The 26195-nt window shown below is 33.2% G+C and overlaps 1 protein-coding gene across 7 annotated transcripts in view; it reads left to right on the top strand.

The window, feature by feature from the left end:
* The window catches only part of CNOT2 (CCR4-NOT transcription complex subunit 2), a 104841-nt gene that overhangs the window by 22203 nt on the left and 56443 nt on the right, over positions 1-26195 (top strand). For 4 of the 7 annotated variants that reach the window (XM_045519464.2, XM_010958871.3, XM_074375423.1 and 1 more), the window contains exon 2: positions 12542-12614. The exons of 1 other annotated variant lie outside the window; for it this stretch is intronic. In XM_045519464.2, the coding sequence (XP_045375420.1) occupies positions 12542-12614 (73 nt within the window). Of the gene's footprint in view, positions 1-12471; positions 12615-26195 lie in introns of those variants that run through there. 2 more of the 7 variants (XM_010958872.3, XM_010958874.3) reach the window with 2 other exon arrangements.

The raw sequence follows: 26195 nt of genomic DNA, 5'->3' as shown, positions 1-26195 counted from the left end.
TTAAATTGCTGTGCTTTCTGTTTTCCTCTGCAAACAACCTCATCCTTGCTCCAATATTCTGATCCAGGTGGTGTTCTTGTTTTTTTGGTCCATGAACCTCTTTGGCTCTCTGGTGACACATGTGGACCTTTTCTCAAAATAATATTTTAATTGTGCAAAATTAAATACATATGCTTACAAGGACACCAATTATATTAGGGTATGGTTTTTTAAATATCAAATATTCAATAATGTGCATATCAACGATGTCCAGTGGTAGTAATGTTTAGGCTAGTAATGAGCATAAATGAGAATTTGAGATTTGAAGCAACTGAAGTGTTTTGAAAATACCTATAGTTTCTAATGGCAACAGAATCACTGGTGCAGGTAATACCACTATGGGTTGCTGCTTACTTTTTTTTCACATTGTTTCTTTCAATCGGAGTATAGGTGATTTATAATATATTGGTTTCAGTTGTACAACATAATGATTCAAATTTTTTATATGTAATACTGCTTTAAAGTTACTATAAAATATTGGCTATATTCCCTGTGCTTTACAACATACTATTATAGTTTATTTTATACATGGTAGTTTGTACCTTTTAATCTCCTACCATTATCTTGCCCCTCTCCTCTGCCTCTCTTCATAGAATTACATGGTAACCACTAGTTTCTTCTCTGTATCTGAGATTCTGTTTCTGTTTTGTTGTATTCATTCCTTTGTTTTATTTTTAGATTCCACAATAAGTAATAACATACAGTATTTGTCTTTCTCTGACTTACTTCATTAAGCATAGTCCAAGCCCATGCTGTTGCCAGTGGCAAAATTTCATTCTTTTTTATAGCTGAGTAGTAGTTTAGTGTGTGTGTGTGTAATTATATATTTTTATATATATATAAACATAACGCATCTTCTTTATCGGTTAATCTGTGAAAGACACTTAGGTTTCTTCCATATCTTGGCTGTTGTAAATAATGCTACTGTGAACATTGGGGTCCATGTATCTTTCTGAGTTAGTGTTTTCATTTTCTTTGGATAAATACCCAGGAGTGGAATTGCTGAATCACATGGTAGTTCTGTTTTTAGTTTTTTGAGGAACCTCCATACTGTTTTCCACAGTGGCTGCTTAATTTACATTCCCATGAACAGAATACAAGAATACAAGGGTTCCCTTTTCTCTACATCCTTGCCATCATTTGTTATTTGTGGTCCTTTTGATGATTGTTACTTATATTTTTAATTAAAGATATACTAAATTTCAATTAGAGGTGAGTAAAATAAAGATGTAACATTTTTCCATCCAAGTTCATACTCTGCATTTAATCAACTGACTGAGGATTTTTAGAACCCAGGTTAAAAACTCCTGCTCTTATCGGTCTGCCAAGATACTTGATTTAGTGTCTCCTGTGTATTAGATAAACATAAATTGTGTTTAATAAATATTAAATAAATTTCTTAATGAATGAATCTACTATTAAAGATGTGGATATTGTTGCTGTTTGTGTTGCCATGGAGCATAATTTGGAAACATGGTTTCTGATCCCAGGATCTGTACAAATAGAGTTTTTATTCCAGAAATAAATTCTCCAGTTCTGTGTTTCTTATGTGCATTTCTAATTGAGTCTCCTTAATTTACTGTCTGATATATAGTAAAGCTTAATAAGTATTTTTGGCAGGAAGTTAGAAAACAATATGATTATTAGTTCAAGGATCTTTGGCTGCTTTTAATACTGAATAGTTGTTCCAAGATCTTTAGTAAGTTTCTGTTTGAAATAATTTGGCTAGCATTTCTTAAAAAGGAATACAAATATCACTTATAAATGGCACACTACTATAGTTATCCTTATGACATATGTTACAATGGACCTTGGCTGTTATGCAGATTAAGCAAATAATACATTATGTCTTCATTGCCTAAAATTTTTTAATTTTGAGATTTTTGTCTATCTTCTTAATTTATTAGCGGTAAAACAGTATATTGGGTGCAGGTTCTTTATAGTTTTCTGTGTTCTCTTACTGCAGTGCTGCTTGGTTAGAGTTGAGACTGAATAGACTCATACTCCTACTTCTTTGACTCTAGGCTTACTCTTATTTTCTCTCCTGGAAATATATGTCCTAAGTTTTATAGGACATATGCCTCCCTCCTCAACCCCCACCTCCCATAAAGAGATATATATACAGAGTCTACCATATACAGAAATATGTTTGTGGCTGATGTCCTTAACAACTCTCCACTTAACTGACATGCTCCTAAACCACTGCTTTCAATTCCTGTAGTCCAGAGTATTCTGAGCACTTACAGCTAGTGAACTACTCCAGTTTTACTCACGCACCTGTCCTCCTACTGGGTTAGTTATGTGCCCAAGAATCAGCTGTTTTTATACCAATGTTAATACAATTTTTAGTTTAACTATGGTCTAGGCAAATAAAATATGAGTGTAGAAAGAACTGTTGTTTGAAGTTGTTTGTAATTGCTTTGGAAAAGTAAGGTGGAGGCTTTGGAAAGACTTTACATAAAATGCTTTTAAAAATGACTGAACGATTAGGTGTAGATAAGCCTAAAGGTTTAGGAAGCTTTTGGTTCAACAAGAAAATTTATTTTCTCACGTATCTGGAGGAATGGCCATATGTGTGTTGGCTAATGTGTTTCCCCTGCTTTCCTAAAATCCTACAGTCAGATTTCCCTTCATGTCTCACTAGCCAGAATTCATTCAAATATTCTTCCATAAATCATTTACTGACGGAGGTAGCATTATAATACTTGCTTTGATCAGCATTTCCTCTTAGTCGTGAGGGAAAGGTTGAACAACTGAACAGCTCGGGCAGTCACAGGGAAAAGGAGTGTCTGCTATAGTGAAACAATTTAAAAAGTAGGTAACACTTGCAGAAATTCAGAATGATGTAGGAAGTGGACTCCTGAAGGAATTTTGAAGCTCCTTTCTTAGAGAATTGTGTAAAGATAAAGTACATTGAATTTATTCATTACTGTGACTGAGATAGACACAAGGACCTTGGTTGACAAAATAGTAATCTGCCAGCCTTAAAACTAGTCAGAATGGCCATCATTAAAAAGTCCACAAATGATAAATGCTGGAGAGGATGTGGAGAAAAGGGAACCCTCTTACACTGTTGGTGGGAATGTAGATTGGTGCAGCCACTAGGGAGAACAGTATGGAGGTTCCTTAAAAAACTAAAAATGACTTACCATATGATCCAGCAATCCCACTCCTGGGCATATATCTGGAGAAAAATATAATTCAAAAAGACACATGCACCCCAGTGTTTATAGCAGTACTACTTACACTAACCAAGGCATGGAAACAACCCAAATGTCCATCAACAGATGACTGGATAAAGAAGATGTGGTGTATATACATACATGCAATGGAATACTACTCAGCCATAAAAAAGAATAAAATAATGCTATTTGCAGCAACATGGATGGACCTGGAGATCATCATTCTAAGTGAAGTAAGCCAGAAAGAGAGAAAAAAATGCCATATATTGCTTATATGTGGAATCTTTGGGAAAAAAAAAAAGGACAGAAATGAACTTATCTACAAAACAGAAACACTCACAGACGTAGAGAACAAACTTATGGTTACCAGGGGTTGAAGAGGGTGGGAAGGGATAAATTGGGAGTTTGAAAATTACACCTTTTGGGGTGTGATGGAAATGCTAGCTATCATGATTGTGGTAGTGGTTTCATTGCTGTTTACATCTATCAGAATTCATCAAAGTGTACATCTGAAATATGTGTAGTTTACTGTAGAGGAACCATACCACAATAAAGGTTTTTTTTTTTTAAAGACAATATTATTTAAAAAAATTTTTTTAGGTGTTTGCCATATGACACAGTGCCTGTTTTCTCTACTACAGTTCTAAAACTTGTGTCTGAAAGGATATTGTGGGAACTTTATTGCCTGATAGGGGTCTGTCTGAACTTTGAATCTCCAGCTAGTTAGTATCTATTCCTTGTCACTCCATTGCTGATTTCCTCTTTGTAGAAAATGTGAGAAATGTGTGTGTGTGTGTGTGTGTGTGTGTGTGTAGTTGTAAAGACTGAATTTAAGTCAGGTGAACATGAGCTCAAATTCTGGCCATGTTATTTTTAGCTTACTACCTCTTGATCTTGTGTGATTTCCTATGTATAATTTCTTTCCATCTTCAAAATAATTCTATAAGGTAGATATTACTGTCCACTTTTTACAGATGAGAAAAGTTAATTATACATAAAATATTTAGTGCACAGTGCTTAATGCTTGGCAAATGATAATTAATATAACATTTCTATAGTGAAATGTTAAGATAGTGGATGTTTTTAAAACATAAGTACTGAATATTATAACAGCGACTTTTATTAAAAATTTCTTATAATAAAGAAATTTTACTGTAATATTTTCATCTACTTCTGATTATTCATTTCTAAACTTACGATGTTTATATTTCAACAAAAGAAATCTTATGCTTAAGAAAGTTTAAAAGTTAATGTTTAGTGGAGAGGGTATAGCTCAGTGGTAGAGTGTGTGCTTAGCATGCATGGGGTCCTGGGTTCAGTCCCTAGTACCTCCATTTAAAAACAAACAAACAAATAAACCTAATTACCACCCCCCCAAAAAAATTAATGTTTAAAGCCCAGCATTATATTGCAGAGGTAAAGTGAATAAGAGGCAAGGAAAGGGCACATTGGCACATAGGAAATGTACCATGCTCTTATACACTACCTTCAATTTATATAGTGTTTCTTTTTGCTCACATCTTACACTGAAATGAAAACATTTTTGAATTTCACTTTCTTATAAATTCCTAACTCTTAACAATCTTAACCTTGGCTGTGCATTAGAATCATCTGGAGCACTTTAAAAAGCACCCAATGACCAGGTTCCATCACTGACAAAATAATTTAAGTAGGGACAAAGGAGGGGAACATCAGTGTCTTCTTTTTTAAAAAAAACCCATAGGCGATTCTAATGTGCATCCTGTGATTAAAAACAGTGTAAATCCTTTAGCCTATTTCTGTCCTCTATGAATATGCCTATTGTCTCTTCCTCTCTGTGTTAGTGGTCCAGACAGTCATGTACCAGTGCTCTGCAGAGCATCTGTGGCTGTTCCCTTGTCTGTCATGAAGGAAATAGTATACCAGTAGTTGCACCTTTGTCTTTTATAAAAAATAAACTTTGAGGAGCTGGGGAAATGTTTGTTTAGTTAGTGTTCACTGACTATTATGTTATCTTCTTTAAATAGAGAGCTATGATTATTCTTTTTTGCTTTTTACTTACGGTTTATTTTAATACTCTTGTGAAAACTGGGAAAAAAAATAGTTTTGAGATTTTAGGAAAGAAAAGCCTGTAATTTATACAAGTTACTTAACCTCTGTGTGATTCAGTTTCTTCATACTAAGATAGTTATATCTACATAGTCAGGCTAATGGCTAAGATCAAATAAGTTTGTGAACTAGATTTGTAATCTATAAAACCTCATTTAAGTTAACAGTTTTTGTTTGCATTAATTAGACTACCAGATGTGAACAAAGTGAATGTGTAAATGGCCAAACTATTAGTATTTATTTATTTTCTGCAAGTTTAGAGATACTAAAGAAATATTAAAATTAATGAAATGTTTTCAAACCTTTCATTACAATTAGCTGAAAATCCAGAAAGGTTTCCAAGGACTGCAGTAGCTATTGCCAAAGCAATCCCTCTAAAATAAGACTAAGTAATATTAGCCTCACAATATTCTGCAGAAGGGACATACTATACGGGTTCTATTAATTCAGCAAAGGAACTTGTGTAAATTATAATCTGTAAGTCAAATTCTTTACAATATATAACAGCTCCTTTCTTACTCTGCCTAGTAAAATGGCTGCAAGGTTATTCAATATACTGAATTTACCACATGGAACTGAATATACTACATGGGACAACCAGAAATCTGAAAATAACAACTTTAATTCTAACAATTTTTGTAGGTAATACATATATATTTTTTCTCAATTTATATAAGTTCGTCCTACTGATAGGGTGATATTAAAAACTGACTAGTTCATATCAACTACTTAGACTTAATTATCAAATTCATAACTGATTGGGCTTACCAAATTACCTCAAAAATGATAATCAAGTATTGAGGAAAATTACATGGCTGTTTCTTATAAAAGTTAATTAAAAAGTTATTCTTAACATAAATCTAATAAGTCAATTATTTGCTTGTCAGATTTTAAGCTGATAGCCTGACTAAATCTATTTAAAGGGTTTTCAGCACAGAAAAGAAGGTGTAAAATGTTTATTCTTTATCATTTATACTAGTATATTCAGTTATTCTAAAAGTATCTTGAATTTGAGAGAAATTACTGCACGAGTAGACAATAGTGACACATGTGTTACATGAATTACTTGGCACTCTTGAAATTTAGTTCTGCTACCAATCTGTTAAAAAGATTAGAGATAAATTTAGTTATTTGCAAATATTCAATACAATTTGAAGACTTTAAAAAATTGCTTCATTTACATTGTTAAAGAATCTTTTAAATATTATGTCATTAAGCTTGTCTTTTAAAATATAATTTTGATGTACATGTTAATAACCTAGCATTTTATAAACTTTTATTTTCAAGTAACATACAACATGAGTCAAATGATCTATTCTCTAATAATAATCTGAATGATTACTGTATTTAAAATGTTTTATAGTTGAGAAGAAGCTTATACAATGGAGATCTCTCTCTGACTCTAATCCAGTACTACATAGTTCATTCTAGCCTTCCCTCCTTGATTACCTGGAGGTGGGAAATCTGGCTTCCACCAACCATCTGTTTTGCTTATTGTTTATCTCCAGTAGACATGGATAGTTGTTTCAGAATTATTAATCCATAGCCCTGTAAAGTACCACTTTACCAACCAGAACACAGTGTTTATGTAGAGTTCTTTTTTTTTCTGTTATAATTACCAGTCAAAATACCATCTTCTGAAGTTAGTAAGGAACTCCACACTGTTTTTCATACCCCCTTCAGTGTGCCTGTGTCCTATGTTTGTAATATGGTTACTCTTTTGCCACTTGTGCATTTCTAACCTCGTGGTTGGTTTTTTGTTTTTTTTTAATTGCATACATTCAGCTTTACTCTTCATATTGTGAAGTTCTGTGGAGTTTGGACATGCATAGCATCATGCAGCCACCATTAAATACCATATGGAGTAATTCCACCTCTTTAAAAGTTCCTGTTTTCCCTTTGTCACTCCCCCATACTTCTCCAGTCCCCTGGCAACCACTCATCTATTTTCTGTCTCTATAATGTTGCCTTTCCAGGATGTCATACTAATGGAAGCATTTAATATATGGCCTTTCTGGTCTGGATTCTTTGCCTTAGCAAATGCATCCATGTTGCATGAATTAATAGCTTGTTTTTGTTGTTGTTGAATAGAATTATGTTTATAGAGGTACTATTTTATTTATCCATTCACCTATTGAAGGACATCTTCTTGGGATAAACATTCACATATAGTTTTTGGTATGAACATAAGTTTTTAGTTCACTTCGGTAAACACCCGAGGGCACAATTGCTGGGTCTATGTTTAACTGTATTTAAAAAAAAAAAAAAAAAAAAAAACCTGCCAAACTCCTCCAAAGTGACTCTATGTACTTTCATTTTTGAAAGATATTTTAGCTAATTTAGAGTTCTTGGTTGATAGTTTTTTGCTTTCTGTAATTTAAAAATGTTGATCTCCTTTCCCCTGATTTGCATTGTTTGTGATAAGTCCGCCATCATTCCTATCTGTGTTTGGCAGTGTATTCTTTTCCCCCCTTTTACAGCTTTATGATTTCTCACTGTTTTTTAGCAGTTTGACTCTAAAATGAACAGGTGTGGTTTTTTTTGTTCTCCCTAGAGGTTGTTGAAGTTATTGGATCTGTGAGTTTATAATTCTCATCAAATTTAGGAAAAATTTGGCCATTGTTTTCTGTTTTTCCTGCTCTTCTGCTCTTTCTGGGATACTAGTTACATTAATTTTAGACTGCTTGATTTTGCCCAGTAGTTCTCTGTCCTGCTTAATATTCTTTCACAGCTCATTGTCCTACAGTTCCTTTTTTTCTAGTCTCTTTTCTCCCTCTGTGTTTAATTTTGGATTTTTTTCTTTTGCTATGTCTTCACATTCATGAAGTTTTTCTTTTGACATATCTAATCTGATGTTAATCCTATCCAATGCATGTTTAATTATAGATATTGGATTTTTATCTTTAGATGATCAATTTGAGTCTCTTAAAAATCTTTTAACTTTCAAATAGTTAACAAACTCATAAGATGGAAAAATAGTACAGAGAGGTCCCATATTAACATCACGTATCTTCCTCCAGTGATGTCATCTTACACAACTATAGTGCATTATCGAAACCAGACATTGGTATAATATAACTGATTAGACTGCAAGTCTAACTCAGATTTTAACTCATTTCACCAATTTCTGCAATTTTTTGAATGTTTTTATCATTTTGTGGCATTTTTCACATGTGTAGTCATATAACCAACACCACAACAAGCAAGATACAGAACTTTCTGTCACCAAAAATAAAAATTCCTCTATGCTGTCAACTTAGATCTTTTAGATATCTTGCATTTTTGGTATTACGTGTATAGTTTTCTTTATTTTCTTGAATGTATAGGATATATTTATAATACCTATTTTAACCTCCATATCCACTAATTGTTGTCTTTATTATATCTGGTTCTATTTCCGTTTATTATATTTCACATTGTTATAGGTTGTGTTTCCAACTTCTTTGCATGGGTAAGATTTCTGATTGGATGCTAGACATTTGATTTTATAATATTTAATGCAGGTGTTCATTGTATTATTTTAAATATTGTTGGACTTTGGTTGGGGGTACAGTTATGGTACTTAGAATTAGTTTGATCTTTTTGCTGCTTGGTTTTAAGCTCTGTTGGTCTGGTCAAGAATATCCTTTTAGTTTTAAGCTTATTTGGTTTCATTGCTGAGGCATTTATTACCTTTTGGTCTCTATTTAGTACCCCATGTGTTAATAGGCCCTACTCTTGTTGATGGGAACATGAGCTCTGGGGATTGTTTTGACTACTTCTTTTCAGAGACTTTTTCTTCAGACCCAGTAGTTTTTTCACATGTGTGCACAGATCATTACTTAGCTAAAACCTTGAGAGGAATCTCCCTCTAGATCTTTGGAGCTCTTTGTCTGCAGTTTCCTTCTCTCCATTTGCCCTGCAAATTCTAGCTGTGTTGGTGTTTCTCCTAACCCTGAAGTTTTTCCATAACGCAGTTAAGATTGTTAGGCTCTGATTGGGTTCCACTCGCTAACTCCCTCCCTGTGTTTCAGCCCCTCATAACTCTACGGGAAATAGAGGTTACTTCATTTGTTCTTTTTCTCTTGATGATCTCTGTCCTGAGATGACATTTAGTGTTTGAAAAATCGTTTCATATAGTTTGTCTCGTTCTTTAAGGCAGAAAGGTAAATATAGTCTGTTTTTTTTATCTTGGAAAGCATCCCTCCCTGCCTTATAGAAAATCTCATTTTAGTTTTAAAAATATTTGTCTTTTCCAATTTTTAAAATATTTATAGGACTTTGTGGGAAAACCAGTGCATAAACTTCAATAAATTGTAGGCAACTAGGGTGCATGTTCTCTCTCATGCTTGCTTTTTTCACGTATTCTCTGTTTCACGTGTATAGTCATATCCTCTTTTATCTATTCATTATCCTTTCATTCCTAATATGATGAATGTCGATACAATCTATTATTGAACATTTTTATTTCATATAAGATAGTAGCAACAAATGTTAGCTCTTCCTGTTTATCCAGAAGAAAATAGAGTGTGCCTTCATTTTTCCCCCCTTGTTTACTAAAAGGAGATAATAATTCTTCATTATTGTTCAGTATAGAGTATTGATTCCTGTATTGGTTAGAGCATATACAGGCATACCTGCTGTTTCATTGCACTTTACTTTATTGTACTTTGTCAATGTTGAGTTTTTTGCAAATTGAAGATTTGTAGTTATCCTGCATGGAACACCTCTCTTGGTGCTGGTTTTCCAACAGCATTTGCTCACTTCATGTCTCTATCACATTTTGGTAATTTTCAACAATATTTCAAACTTTTTCATTATTGTGTATTTGTTATGGTGATCTGCGTTCAGTGATCTCTGATGTTAATATTGCAAAAAGACTGATTCATTCACTTAAGCCTCCAGTGATGGTCTGCATTTTTTAGCAATAAAGTTAAAGTATGTACATTGTGTTTTTAGACATAATACTGTTGCACACTTAATAGACTACATTATAGTATAAACATAACTTATATGCATTGGAAAACCAAAAAGTTTGTGTGATTTGCCTTATTGTGATATTTATTTTGTTGCTATGATCTGGAACCAAACCTACAATATAATGGAGATATGCCTGTAGTGGCTGTTGTTTGAAACTCTAAGCCACGAAATAGTTGAATTTATCCCAAAATGTAGAAACAGAAGAAATTTAAAAAGTTTTACCTTCGTACTAAATCCAAAGTTATTACAAAGTTAATATCCTTTTATCTGGTAAATTTACAGATTAAATACTAACTTTTATTTTAATTACAATATTATTTAGCATATAAAGTCTTGATTATCTTTTCACATAGTTAGATTATAGTGTTGAAAATAAAATAGCCTTGCCTGATTTTAGACGTCTAACCTATCTTTTGATGAAACTAGTACAGATTGAAGATAGTGCATGGACTTTAAATATAACTTATTGAAGAAGGAAAATATTCTCTAAGACAAAACTGAAATTTTACATTTACTGTCCATTGAATTCAGAGTTGTCATAAATATGTTAATAGTAAGGCAAGTACCAATTTAAACTCTTAATATTATAAAACATATTGAAAAAGGGATAATATTGTTTAGAGGATGCATAATAAAATAATTTTGTTCTCATTTTGTGACAATCATGAACATTTAAGTTGGAGCTGAATGGTTGTCCCTAAACTGTTCTCAAACATCCAGTTCACTTGATAGTTTTTCTTCATGATTAACCTAATTCCTTGCTAGATGGTAAGGATTATGTTTATGATAGTAAATATACTTATGGTTTAAAAGACCTTTCTTCTTTGTTACTTTTGAGAGAGACATTTAATTCCAGTAGTACACATAAATTGGTAATGCACAATTACATTTTTGCCATAGAGCCAGGCATCTTGAAGAATTTCAACTAAACATACACCAAGTAAGATGGTAAAAATTAAGTAAAATTATATAGCACCCATTAACTTGTGATCAAACATAAAACAAGAGGTGGAGAGGTGGAGTGTAGGTTTTCATTACATGAATTCTTTTTAAAAATTTAAATTATTAATTTTTAATGTTTTATTTTCCTTGAGAAATGTTCTGCCCTTCTTACTAGATTGCTTTTTAGAGGTAATCCATGTGTATGAGTATGTGCGTGTTTATTGGTTTTAATAAAATTAGATGTTTTTACTATCGTCTCTCAGAGTAAAATTTTTTTCTGATGTTAAATAACTGGTCTAAATTTGAATATAATTTTTAGTGGTTAACAACTATTATTAGTTCAGTAGGTATACTATTTACTACTTTCCTAGGGTAAACGTTTTACTAAAAGTCAGGTAAGAGACATTTATTGTAAAAACAACTATTTACAAATTCTTTGTAGATACCACTTTTGAATTTTTGATTTTTCATTTTTGATTTACACTTTTGAGTTAGCATCTCTAGCAACTATTACCTCTGCTTCAATGAATTTTTGGTACCTGAGGTGTACAGTGCCTAGTCATTTTAAATTTGTTTATCTCTGTCCAGATTAAGAAATAAGCTCCATTATTTTCCTGCCCTGATGTAAAAAAGCAAATTCTGTTACCCAGTGTTTGAAATTGGAGGATTGAAAGACAGAGGCATCCAGAAAGTTGACATCTGTTGCTGCTCTTCATTGGAGTAAATTTTAATAGAATATTGAGTTAGGTTTGCATCTATTAATCATCCTAAGAATATATGATGTATTCCCATCTTGTGGCATAGGAATTAACCTCATAAACTGAATGAATAGTAGCTATATGAATAAGCATTTGAAGGAGAGGGGTTTGAAATTAAATGACTGAATCTGAATTAATTGGGTGTTTCTGAGACTAAACAGGAGAATATTTATTTAAAAGAAAAAAATATGTCACTTGAGGGCTGTAGTTTTTTGTCCACTCCGTTTTTATTTACTGTAAGTTTCTTCCTATATGTGAGGTCTGGCAGACAGGTTTAATTGGAGAGAGTACAAATGAAAGGGAAGAGTTTTTCATATTTAATAATTTGTCTCAAATAAAGTATGCTTGCCAGTTTAGCCCTACTTAGATGGTTAAGATGAAGATCAGTTAGGACAAGAGTATTTTTTGTTTTTGTTTTCTGTGTATCGTATTGGATATTTTTGCTACTGTTCCTATATTTACATGTTAGTAATTTTGACGGCTTTTGGATAATTCCACTCTAGAGGGAGAACTGGTGGGCGGTCCTTCCTGTGACACGACCCTTGAGTGACAGTTCTATTTGATTGCCTCCAGTACTGTGAGGAAAGGACACGACTCTATGGTGAGGACTGATGGACATACATTATCTGAGAAAAGAAACTACCAGGTAAGATCTTTTTTTTTTTTCCCTTTTTTCAGTTGGTCATATAGTTACATTGAACTGTTAAATATGTTGTATTTAATTGGAACCAGCAGTTTGGATACACCTCAACTGAAAAATCTGAGTTGTAATTTAACATATATGTATGTTGGGTTTGACAATTGAAATAGTTGGGAACATTTTTCAGGATAAAGCATGCTTATAATAAATGTGTATTGTTTTAGCATCAGAACGTAAATTTTCGGTATGTGTATATATTTCACAACTTAAATTATCTGATATACAGTGTATGACTTTGTGGCTGGATTCGGAGCTAGTTTTCCATAAAACAAAATGTTGATTGCTTTTGTACATATTATTCCTGGAAGACTAAACCTGAAGTCTTAGGCTATGCTCAGGGTACTAGAGCATCACAGGAATGTAGACAGAATTGGTTAGCGTGTAGAAGAAAGAGAAATGAAAATCCCAGGGTGCTCAGAGACCCAAATTCTACTGAATTTGTCATTAGGTTGCTGTCCTTGTAATACTAGATTCTTACTTTATTTTTTTTTTTTTGTTAAGTTAATTAATAATATCCATCATTTGTGTAGTATGTAAGGGTGCTGAAACTATGGTTGGAGTGTAATATTCCTTTTTCTTTTTGAGCTTTTTAAAAAAGGTGAATTTTAAAGATAGTGCTATTAGATAGTGATTTTTTTAAAAAATTGAATTTAATTTTTTCAAAGAAAATCTGCTTTATTCATTTGATAATCATTTAATATCAAATAATGTAGTGATTCAGAATACAAAATAGTTCATCACTCAAGTAGGAGTAAGCTTTAGGCTTCCTTCACAGGTACCTATCCAGCCTCCCTTTTCCCCTTCCACCTGCCAATGTTATTCTCTGTAGGCTGTGAAGGGAACTAGTATGATAGCAACAGCTTTTGTAACTAACCATTTATCTTCTAACCATTTATTTTAGCCCAGTTAGTCTTCTCTTCCCCCAGATTATAAAAGTGAACAGTGGAGAAAATTGTAAATGGGTCTTCATGGTGACATAGCGAAGAGCCTTTGAACATAAGACTTAGGTTCTGGCTTGGGCACTGCCCCTGATAAGAAATAGTGTCATATTTAACCTTTCTAGAATTGGACCTAATTTGATATCTGATGTTTCTTGCCAGATTTTTGTAGTTTCAGTAAGCCAGAGTAAGCTGTGGCTATGCAGAATCAGTTCTCCTGTAACTTTTTCTGTTCTGAGTTGTTTTTATAGACTAGACCAACATGGCCTTTGCTCATTACTTGATACAGCTCCTCCTGCCTCACAACCACTTCCAACTACCTTGACTCAGAAGATTTTAATTGGTTACAATACCTACAATACCTGGACTGTTGTATCTTTTGATAGATTCTGCTAAATTATTTTAAGAATATCATGGTTCTAGATTGTGTGACTTTTCAGTGTTTATAAATCCAGTTTGTAAAGTGTAAGTATAGAACTTTTGTATGCTTGCACAATATGATTAATTTACCTTATGGAAACAATAATAATTCCAAATTTAACACTGAAGAAAAGAAATAAAATGAGATTATGTTTCACATATGAAGAGATTTCCTAATTCCTGTTCATTCTACTCTAAAAAAATTGTTTAGAGTCACACTGTGTTAGTCACATTATTTACAAATAGTCCACATTTTTGGACTTACCTGAAAATGTATTCTTGGTTAGGGTTATCTGCCTGAAAAGCTTTTCCCTTCTCTCTTTTGTTCTTACTTAGTGATAATTAATGCATGTTGAAATATTCTTGAAAACAGTTGTTTAAATTTCCATTGTAAAGTTATTTTTGAAAGCCTCTTCTGAAAAGTACATGTATAGGAATGTAATTTCATATCTAATAATTTTTAACTATAATAAGAACATACGGGAAATTCAAAGGAATATGCGATAAATTACTAGTACTTGCATTGGTAGCACTAAGAGTGTATATCCTGAGATGAAATGACTTGGATTTTTAAAAATTCCATTTTGGAGGAATTTTATTTGTTTTTCATGGATAAAATAGGATTTCTTTGTATCTGTGTTTATACTCATTTTAATTTATCTTTGAGGCCTTTTATTTTTGGAGGGCACTTGATGTCTTACAGTGATATTTAAGCATTCTGATAATATGCTAATCCAGAATTTAGTATATTTCTCCAATTCTCATTTTGTTGTGGACTTAATTAAAGACTTAGAAATTTAGTTTCAGAAGGTCCATTCCCTCAGCTTTGTGCTAAAAGCTAGTGACTTTTAAATGGGTGTTCGTTGAAGTATTCATTTTTATATTGGAAACTACTTTTTGTGTTTCAGTTTTTACTACAAATTTAAGCCCGATTAAGGTTTTTGAGTTTGAATAGAGTAGTTGAAGTTTATTTGCATAGACAGATGGGTATATTAGTTCAGGCAAGATAATTTAATTAAGTAAATGCTTCGTAGTTTATTTTTGGGGGCAGGATTGTCAAGCTTTTTCCAAGGAAATGTAACTCCGATTTTTGGCTAGAATTTTATCTTCCTCTAATTTATACTAATTTACTTTAGCTATGAGCATGCAGAATCTAACCATATTTATTACCAGTTTAACTCATCAGTGCCTTCTTCCCCTCTCTTATATAATAAAGACAAGCTCCTAAACATTACATATAATCGTTCCACTTTCTGAATCCACATGCTTTTATTTCTGTTGTCTCCTGTTTTCCTATAGTGAGTTTTTCCATTTAGTAATACAAAAATGGTTTTAAATCTCCCTGCTATGCACTTTTACACTTTTAAGCTTTACTTGTTTTGGTTTCTCTTAATGCCTCACCTTTCTTCACATGATTCAAGAATTAGGTATCAATACTTTCGGAAGCCATTCCATGATGGGCTTCAGCATTCCTTTTCCTTGCTTTCATAGCCTTTGTACATACTTCTAGTTTAGTGTGTACCGTGATACACTGTAGTTACCTGTTTATTTTTCCTTGTCTTGCTGTGGACCTGTGCTGTCCACTGCTATAGGCACTAGCCACAAGTGGTATTTAAATTTATTCAAGTAAAATAAAATAATTTAATTTCTCAGTCACATTATCCACATTTCAAATGCTCAGTAGTTGCATGCTGCCAATGGTGACCATTATCGAACAGTGCAGGTGTAGAACTTTCCATCATTGCAGAAAGTTGTGTTGGACAGTGCCATTGTATGTTACAAGCATCTTGAAAACTGGAGCCATATTTATTTAGGTACTGCCTGTTCCTAGCATGGTTTTAGTTACATAATAGCTGTTCAAATGCATGTTGTTTTAATAAAATTAAATGAAACAATGAAAGAAGTGAAAGGAAGACATTGCAAAGTGTGCTATGGGAAATCCTACTGATATTTCCAAGATTTTTAGGTGTTACTCTGAGTGGAACTTTTAAAAAGTTAGAAATTAAACTTGAGGTCATTGGTCACATCATATGCTGGCTACTTCAGTATATGTGTGATGCATCCCATTCTGTATGTTCCTTAGGAATACCTCATTATCTGAAACACCACGTGAACTTTGTGGAATGTAGAGTGTCAGGGAATGACGGCAGTGATTGTATTGCTGTTTCCTCCTCTCTCCCCCTGCTGTGAAATATTTTATTGCCTTTTTATTTTTCAAATAGGAGATATAGAATGTCAAAGTTTACCTGCACAATTTTAATCTTAACAGTTTAGGGTATATCTTTTCAGATCTTTTCTAGTGATGATATAGGTACAGATATGATTTGTTGTCTTTGTTTTTAACAAGCATCCATTTTTCTGCAGTTTGCATATAGTACTTAATGGAAATGTTTCCATGGCCCAACCCTTCCAGTGCCTCCTTCCCCAGAAGTACTCACTAGTTTGAATTTTGTGTTTCATTCTTTTTGTTTTTATATTTTTACTACATACACATTTTAATATGTGAAGATAAAGGTACATCTTTATGTATTGTGTGGCAGGTTTTTAAAAAATGGTACCCTATATTCTATTATTTTAAATAGGAAAAATGTAATGAATTTTCAGCCCACCCAAAATTAAACAATTTCACAGATATTGCTAAAACACTCAACACCTATCTGACAATTTAAATAGTTCAGATATCGGACAATTCTGCATAATGTAAAGCATTTAAAACACAAGTTACCTAATTATTTAACAATTAATGATGCACATACAAATGCATCTGGTAGGTGTGTTTCCATTCGGTATGCAAGAGTGTTATACAATACTGTATAGAAATTAATTTTTTTCTTTTTACACTGCAAAAAAATTAAATAAGCGATGAATTACTCCATTTCTTTTATTATGTTATACATTATTGAAAATTTTTATCTTTCTGCTGTTAACAATGCGTCTTATAACTGATGGTATCTTAGTCATAATTGTAACCTAGTAGCTTACAACTTTCTTTTGATACCTTCCAGTATCATTGAAAACAGCACCACCATCAAAGTATTTTAGAATCTGATATATTAAAGTATGTTACAGATACATAGTATAAAGAACACTTAAAATGAAAAAGAATTTTTGAAAAATGAATACTTAGCAATTCAGGAGTTCTCAGAATGGGTCTAGTACCTAGATTAGAAAGATGGAGGCCTTAGTTTTTGTCACTGGCGTTGGGTTTAAGGTTAACAAGAGTGAGCTGAGGAAGGCATTCATTCAAAAATAAGTACCTGAAACCAATGAGCTGGTTCACAGTTGGTTGCTCTTCAAACTCTTGCAAACATAGCTGTAGTGAAGCACGGGGATTAAAAAAACTCAAATTGGATACTGTTAAGTTCCCTTCTCTAGCAGTTCCTGCTACAATGAGGTCACTTTTTATAATTGCACTTTAATGTGATGCTTCTGCTCATGTCATGATCATATTATCAGCAGCAAAATTTATTTTGACTCTGACCTAAATATTTGTTTAAAATAAATTTTGACATTTATTGTCATTCATGGCTCCTCTTTTTCTTCTTCCTCTGACCAACAAAAAACATCAAGTTAAATGACTTCCCAGGTTCCTTGCTGGCTGGCTAATTATTACATGATGCTAACAATAGTAGTCTTTCTTTGAATGCATTATATGTGCTGATACCTTTTTCCCTCGTTTTCTGAAATTATCAAATGAGGTGACATTTATTTTCCAAAAAGCAGGTTTCACTAAGATACATGGTTTTATGGCCCCTTTGTGTCTTGGTTTTTGTTTTTTCCAGTGTCCCTGGGCCAACAGAAATGCTAACTGTTCTGTTAGATTAAGTAATTAAGTCTAAACCACTTATGCAGTTCAGATGGTATCTGACAGATAGTGCCATGTGCTCCAAAGACGATTTAAAGTATCTGGCAGCACCCCTGTGTTTTCACTGTGGTGCTCCTTTGGGAACTTAGGCTCTAGGCTTTTACACATGAAATACTGTGTTCTCCTTCAGGAATGTATTTTATATTTAAGCAGTTTGCCCCAGTCATGAGTATGTAATGTGTTCATCATTAAATAGAAAGTTAAAACACTAATGCACATATTTCTATCAATCAGATAATAAATAGAAGCAAAGTTATCTTTTAAAATATAATTTTAACCCTTACTTAGATTTTGGGATGATTGCACTGATGATGGCAGCTTAGGTGTTTTTTGTTGTTGTTGTTTTTCAAATCTTTCTGATTTCCCCCATAAAAGTAGAACAGCTGGATAGCAAAACCAGAACCCATATTTGTAATGGAAACTAGTAATGAGATATCCTCATGAAGCCTAAAATGTAAGCAGGTGAGAACTAACAAAATCCTAAATTTATCCGTTTTTGTGCATAAGAAAGTACAGAGAAACTTTGGGACGTCCGGACCTTAGAGTAGAAGCACCTCAAAGTGGTGAAGAGCCAGTTTGAAAGTGATAAGTGTTATTACCCAATTTGAAATTGGGGAGGTTTTGTCCACTTTATTAGATTACTGTAAGGGACCTGTGGTGAGGTCTAAAGTGACTTGAACAGCCTAGCTCTGTGAACTCTCAAGACTGACCCACCAGTGCTCCCTTCCAGGACCCTGTTGAGAAGTTTCTGGGAGTAGAATCAAAATTGAACAGGATAGGGACAACAGAGACAGAGGAAAGAGGACTAGATAAAAGTGGGAGGGGGGAAAAGAACCAAGAAAACCTCAGAAAACATGCCATTGTACTTGTAAAGACTGCATGAAAACACTAGAAGAGAGAGTTTTATGAAGTTAGAGAAGTTTTCTGAACCACGCCATAGTCTCAAATTTTACAAAAATTAAATTCACAAAAGGTCTTCCAGGAATATGTTTAGATGTGTTTGTACTAATTTTGAGTCTCATCAACAGTGTTCATATTGATTTGACATTTGATAATGTCAAATTTTTAATTTTTCTTATTTACTGAGGTTGTGTTTAAGACATATTTTCCTATTGAAATTAAGTAAATGAAGATATTCTCTTATCTTTTTAAAGATTTAATATTTTGTCTTTCATATTTAAATCCATTTGAAATTGATCCTTATATGTGGTGTGAGTTAGGGATCCAATTTCTTTTCCTTGGCATAGAAATAATTATATTAGCATCATGTATTGATTTGTTCTGCCTTCCTCAGCTAATCAGCAGTGCTCTGTTGTGTATCAGTTTCTTTTTAATTCATGGGTTTGTTTCTTATGTCTTTATTTTGTTACTTTGATTGTGTCTGTGCCTGGACCAGTATCACATTTTCTTACCTACTATGGCTTTGTGTTAATCTTCATGTCTGTCTGTCCACGCTGGTCTTTATGAATGTCTTGACTCTCTTGGCCTTTCGTTCAATGGCAAATTTAGAATACTAAGAAAGTATTGTGTTTTTAAGTGAAACTTTATTGACTTCATTTCTTTGTGGGGAAAAATTGATACTCTTCCTTGACTTCATACACTGAGGTCTTCTGTATTTTCTCTCAATAAAGTTTTATTATCATTTTTTTAAGTAATAGACTTACTTAGAAATCTTTAGTCAGAGTTATACATAGTACTTCTTGTTGCCTTTTTTGGCAAATTGTATTTTTAAAATTATATTTGATAGCTATTACCATTATATTGACATACAATGGACTTTTTTAATTGAAGTCCAGTCAGTTACAGTGTATCAATTTCTGGTGTGCATCAGTGTCCCAGCCAATGCATATACATGCATATATTCGTTTTCATATTCTTTTTCATTTAAGGTTATTATAAGATTGTGAGTATAGTTCCCTGTGCTATACAGAAGAAACTTTTATATATATATAAATATTTTTTATATATAAGACTTTTATATATATATATAGTGGCTAACATTTGCATATCTCAAACTCTGAAATTTATCCCTTCCCACCCCCTTTCCCCTAGTAACCATAAGATTGTTTACTATGTCTGCAAGTCTGTTTTGTAGATGAGTTCATTGGTGTCCTCTTTTATTCCTTTCCTTTTTTTTTTTAGATTCCACATATGAATGACATCATATGGTATTTTTCTTTCTCTTTCTGGCTTACTTGACTTAGAATGACAATCTCTAGGTCCATCCATGTTGTTGCAAATGGCATTTTATTCTTTTTTATGGCTGAGTAGTATTCCATTGTATAAATACACCACAATTTCTTTATCCAGTCATCTGTTGATGGACATTTAGGTTGTTTCCATGTCTTGGCTATTGTATATAGTGCTGCTGTGAACATTAGGGTGCATGTATCTTTTTGAATTAGAGTTCCCCCAGGATATATGTCCAGGAATGGAATTGCTGGATCATATGGTAAGTCTATTTTTAGTTTTTTGAGGGCTCTCCATACTGTTTTTGACAATGGCTGCACCAAACAACATTCCCACCAACAATGTAGGAGGGTTCCCTTTTCTCCAAACCCTCTCCAGCATTTATCGTTTGTGGACTTTTGAATGATGGCCATTCCGACTGGTATGAGGTGATATCTCATTGTAGTTTTGAGTTGCATTCCTCTGATAATTAGCAGTACTGAGCATTTTTCATGTGCCTATTGGCCATTTGTGTGTATTCATTGTAGAATTGCTTGTTTAGGTCCTTTGCCCATTTTTGGGTTGGGTTTTTTTTTTTTTTTTTTTTTTATAAGTCGTATGAGTGACATACAGTTGACTTTTAAAATTGATTATTGTATCCATTGATATTACTAAATTTTTACTTTTAATTTATTTGTAGGTTCTTTGTGGGAGGAGGGTTTCTTGTAAATAAATACATCATCTGGAATGTACAGTTTTGTTCTTTATAATTTTTATAACTTGCATTTCTTTTCTGAACTCACTAGTATTCCTCGTGCTATGTTGAATAGAAGTGTTAATCATAAAAATCTTCCTCTCATTAGTTATCTTACCAGCTTTAAGTTGTCACCAGTAAATATGACATTTGATAGAGGATATTCTTTTTGTAGATATACTTTATCGGGAGTAAGAAATTATTCATAATGCTACCTTCTTAAATATTTTTTTCCCCTTTAACACCTTTTTCATCCTTAATGTTGTTTTCTGTGTGCCTTTTCTTCCTGTCAGCCTTGCTAGAGATTTGTCAGTTTTACTAGGAATCAACTTGAGCTTGATTCACTTATTTTTTAAATTTATTTTTTCTTTTATATTCATCAGTTTATACTGTTTGTTTAGTTCCTTTTACTTCTTAGGATTTGTTCACTGTTCTTTAATCTTAAGTGTTTTTACTATTCCAAACTTAGGAGGTTTTCTAGTTACCGTTCTATTGCTAATTTCTCATATATTGCACTGTAGCTGGAGAATGTGGTTAGTAAAATACAAATTATTTTTTAATGTACTTGAACAAAATGCATATTGACCAGTTAGCGGATGTATTGCTCTGTTTCTCTCCATTAGATCAAGTTTGTTCTCTGTATCTTCTGTACCCACATACTTATCATTCGTATTCACATTTTTACCATTATTTATTCCTTTGTTTAGATTTTGACCCCCATGTATTCTTTTTTTTTAATCATTTTATACATTCTTATGTTTAGTATGTGATAAATCCAGCAATTGGAAGTTGCCATATATTATTCTAATGTCTTTTGTTTCTACTGGTTCTCACTTATGGTACCCTGTTTTCTTGTATGTGTGTGTTAACAACTTTATGCTTCTTAGAAATCGATGGCACTTCTTTGAGGATTATTAGATGGAAAGACACTTTTCCCAAGGGGATTTGCATTTGATTTTGCCAGTGCCTGAGACACTACCATTCTAGGCCCAATTAAAAAATCAAATGTTGTTTTGAGGTTGTAGTTCACACAGGTAATGTGAATTTGAGCTGGTTTATGACTGTAGATTCTCAGAAGAGATTTCCTTCACCTCTTTCTACCTAGCGTCAAATTCAAGACCATCAAGAATTTTTTATGCCTTTTTCACTACGGGGTCATTAAAATTACGATGTACCCTTTTAAGGACCTGCTGTATGAGAACGTCTTTTAATAGATTTCTGCTTTGGGCAAATTCCTCTTTGGGGATGTAAGCATTTTGTTTTGGCCTGCTGGATTTCCCTCCTTCCCCACCTTCCAGTCTCAGCAATTCATTTAAAAATCAAAATATAATCTCTGTGTTAGTTCACTGATTTTTTTTGTTAACGCTGCATAGCCAAGAATAATGCCTGGCATATGCTAAATATGTATTCGTTGCCTGGCTGAATCAGTATTTCATTGAACATTTTTAGTTGGTTTTGAGTGGAGCATTTTTTTTTTAATAGTCTGCCATACTACCAGAAACATGTATCGTTATTATTCTCTAGGCTCAGTAGAAATTTCATTTCTTAAGAGAAGCACTTCCTTCTTAGATTTCTGTTAAATATTCTAATTGTTCATTGTAATTTGGTGGCGAGGGGAGGGTTAGTGTTATTTCTACTTTTTATTATTACCAGTAGTTGAAGATGTTTGATGACTCTTTTTTATCCCAGTCTTTCTTTTCTTTTTCCATTCCTTTTATTCCTTTCCTTCCTTCACTTCCTTATCTTTTTCCTTCTTTCTCTTCTTTCTTTATAGTATCATAGTATCATTTTCTTTCTGCCTGAAAGACTTAAAAATTTTTTAAAGCTTTTTAAATTAGTGCAACATAGATAAAATTATTTAGTTATTGCATTTTTATTTAAGAATTTTACATGTGCTTTCTTCCACTGCCTATCAGTTTACCTTATTAGATCCTCTGAAGTTGAAGTCATGGTCTTCAGCATAGCCTCTTTAAAAAGAACTGCTTACCTCACAATTGTCATGTCAGTCAGTGCACAATTCTTCTAGTTTGATAAGGCTTCTTAGATTTCCACTTGATCTCCACTTGAATATGGACATACTGATGACATAGTTTTAAAAAAAACTCCTTACCTGTTACAGTCTTTGGGATCCAGTTTTTTCAAGCAGTTTACTTTAGGGTCACTTTTAGGGTCAGAGTAGATGGAGCTACCTGGTTCTCAATTTCACACCCCCTCTAAACAAAAAGTTCAACTGTACTGTCACATTCTAGAATAGTACAGATCTTTGGGATATACTAATACCTGAAATTTAAAAATTTGACCATTAGATCTTTTATACTTTTAGTAGCATCTCTGTCTTAGACAGAAATCTAACAAATAGTTCTGTGAGTAAAGCAAAACACGTGTTTATTCTATGAGGAGTTTCCAATGATGTCGTTCTGCAGAAAAGCTCCATCGGGATAACTTTGACCAAAAACTTTTTTTGTAATACGTTTCTGATAGTGATGAATTCTTTTAGATTTTGGATGTCTGAAAAAGTCTTTATTTCAAAAAAGTCTTCTGAAAAAGTCTTTTATTTTTGATAAAGATTTTTGCTGGATATGGAATTCAGAATTGACAGATTTTTGTTTTTAGTGCTTTGAAGATTTTGCTCCCCTAGACCATTTCCAGTAAAAGGTCTGCTGTCATTCTATCTCTAGTCCTTTTTACATAATGTAACTTTTTCTCTCTGGCTACTATAAATTTTTTAAAAAAAATTTTATTGAGGTATAGTTGATGTACAATATTAATATGTTTCAGGTGTACAACATAGTGATTCACAGTTTTTATGGGTTATACCTCATTTATAGTTACATAAAATATTGGCTATATTCTCTGTGTTGTAGAATATATCCTTGTAATCTATTTATTTTATACGTAATTGTTTGTACCTCTTAACCATCCACCCCATCTTGCTCCTCCCCCCTTCTCCTGCCCCTCCTCTCTTCTCTCTCCCCCTCCTCCCTTCTCTCTCCCCGCTGGTAATGACTGGTTTGTTCTCTGTGAGTCTGTTCTTTTTTTGGTTATATTCACTAACTATATTCATTTTTGTTTGCTTTTTAGATTCCACATAATAAGTGTACTATTAACATTATTTGGTCATTGGTTTTACACATTTTTGGTTTTTACACATGATGTATCTTGGTATAGTTTTCTTTTTCTCTCTTGTGCTTGAGATTTATTGAGCTTATTGAATTTGTGTGTGTTTAAGTTTTTTTTGAAATCCTATTGGAATTTTCTGTACATTATTTCTGTAAATGTTCTTTTGTTTTTGTTTTTGTTTTTGTTTTTGTTTACTCTGTTCTCGTTCTGTCTTGGGGACTACAATCACATATTTGGTTACCAGAAGTTATCCCTCAGCTTACTGGTACTCTCTTCATTTTTTAAAACCTTTTTGATCTCCATGTAGTTAGAATAATTTATAGCTGTGTTTTTAAGTTCACCAGTCTTTCCTTCATCATGTCAATTATTCTTCCCTTTACATACAAAACATATTTATGATAACAATTTTATAATATCATTGTCTTTTCTATCGTCTGCATCATTTTTTTGGATCTGTTTCTATTGATTATTAGTTCCCCATTATGTGTTTTATTTTACTGCTTCTTTGCATGGCTGCAAACTTTTGCTTGGACGCCAGTCCTTGGAATTTTTACCTATTCAGTGCTATACTTTTTGTTGTTGTTGTTGTTGTATTTCTGTCAGTATTCTTGAGCTTTCTTGGAGACACGGTTAAATTACTTAGAAGCTGTTGGAGCTCTTTGAGACTCTCCTCCCCGCCTTTTTTTAATTGTAAGTTTGTTACAAGGAACCACAGCAGCCTTTAGTCTAAGGTTAATTTTTCCCAGCCACTAAGGCTGTAATTGTTTGCTTACTCTATCTGATGCCCTGCAAAGTATTGCGTTTTTCTGCTCTGGCCTGGGGAACAGTTGTGTGAGCCCTGGATGTGATTTCTGCTGTCTCTTTTCCCAGTCTCTGGTAGTTTCTTCACATGTGAGTGCTGATCCATACTTAGCTGAAGACTCGCGAGAGACCCTTCCCAGATGTCTAGAACTGGTTCTCTTATAGCTCTATCCTGTGTGGGGCTCAGGCCTTGTCACTCTGGCTGCCTTGGTCCCCGCAGATTCCGTACACTTCTCAGTTCACAGAGATCTCTGACCTCCAGCAGGGCCCCTCCTCCTTGGTTTGCAACCTGGCAACTCCTCCATTTGATAAGCAAGGTCAGCTGTAGAGCTCACATCGGTTCTTCCTCTTCTCTCAGGAATTATTATCTTGTACTGCCTGATGTCCTATGTCTGGAAGCCATTGTTTAATACATTTTGTCTATTTTCAAAGTTGTTTCGGTCAGGTAAGGCAGGAGAGGAGGGAGTTTCTACTCCTCTCTCTTGGCTGGAAGTACAGGTTCTAAGATTTCATTTTAAAAATTATATTTTGGTTGAGAAGATGGGTGAAAAATCATTCCTGATAGAATTAGCTTTTGTGTCAGTGTTCAGTCAAGGTTTGAATACTCCCTGCTGTGTAAGACACTATGTGGTATGCCATACACAGAAATATCAGACCTGTTTTCAGCACCTCAGTTCATTTGCAAAGAAACATCAAACAGTACAAATCACTAAGTCATTTCCAATTCATATATGGAATCATCATAGTTGTGATTCTGTTTTACCTAAAGCAAAAAATTAGACAATTTCCCTTGAATTTCCTAAGGTTCTCTGGAATCTAACAGACCCATAAATAACAGTGGCCATTTATGTTCTCATCAGAAGTAATAACTTTACTAACAACTATTCCTCACTCCAAAAATGTGTGTTCTGTCACAGAGAATAGTATATTACCTGTTCTTTAACCTGACTGAGTAAATTAAAGACATTATAGTACATGTGCTAATGAAAAATAGGATACTTTTTCAAAGGAAAAGAAAAGTAAAGGTCTTTCTTATTTCGGACTAGAAGTGCTAATAAGAGAGACTGCTTGGGACATACGAAATTTTAAACCTGTTCTTTTCTACTGGAATAAAGGCAGTGTAATAAAGCTGAAAGATTCCAAGTAAGGGATTCTGGTTTTGAGACATTATTCTTTACTTTCTGCCTATTATCACTTGGGGCTAGTTAGGTAAAGCCTTTGACACTCTATATTTAAGAGTGAGATCTTTAAAAGATGGTTTGTCTACTTGTAGAAGCATTTTGATTAACAAATACAGCATAGAAGAAATGAAGAAAATAGAAAATTATCTTTAGAACATCATAGTAATAGATGCTGTAGGCAGTACCCTTGGATGAATGCTATAATTAGTGGGTAATTAATTTAAGGACAAACAGGTGTTTGCATGCTCTCACAGTGCTTCTTTCAAAATATTGTTTTGA

Source organism: Camelus bactrianus, chromosome 12 (genome assembly GCF_048773025.1).
Source record: "Camelus bactrianus isolate YW-2024 breed Bactrian camel chromosome 12, ASM4877302v1, whole genome shotgun sequence".
In the NCBI taxonomy this organism is placed as follows: Eukaryota; Metazoa; Chordata; class Mammalia; order Artiodactyla; family Camelidae; genus Camelus; species Camelus bactrianus.
This window is presented reverse-complemented; position numbering and strand designations above follow the sequence as displayed.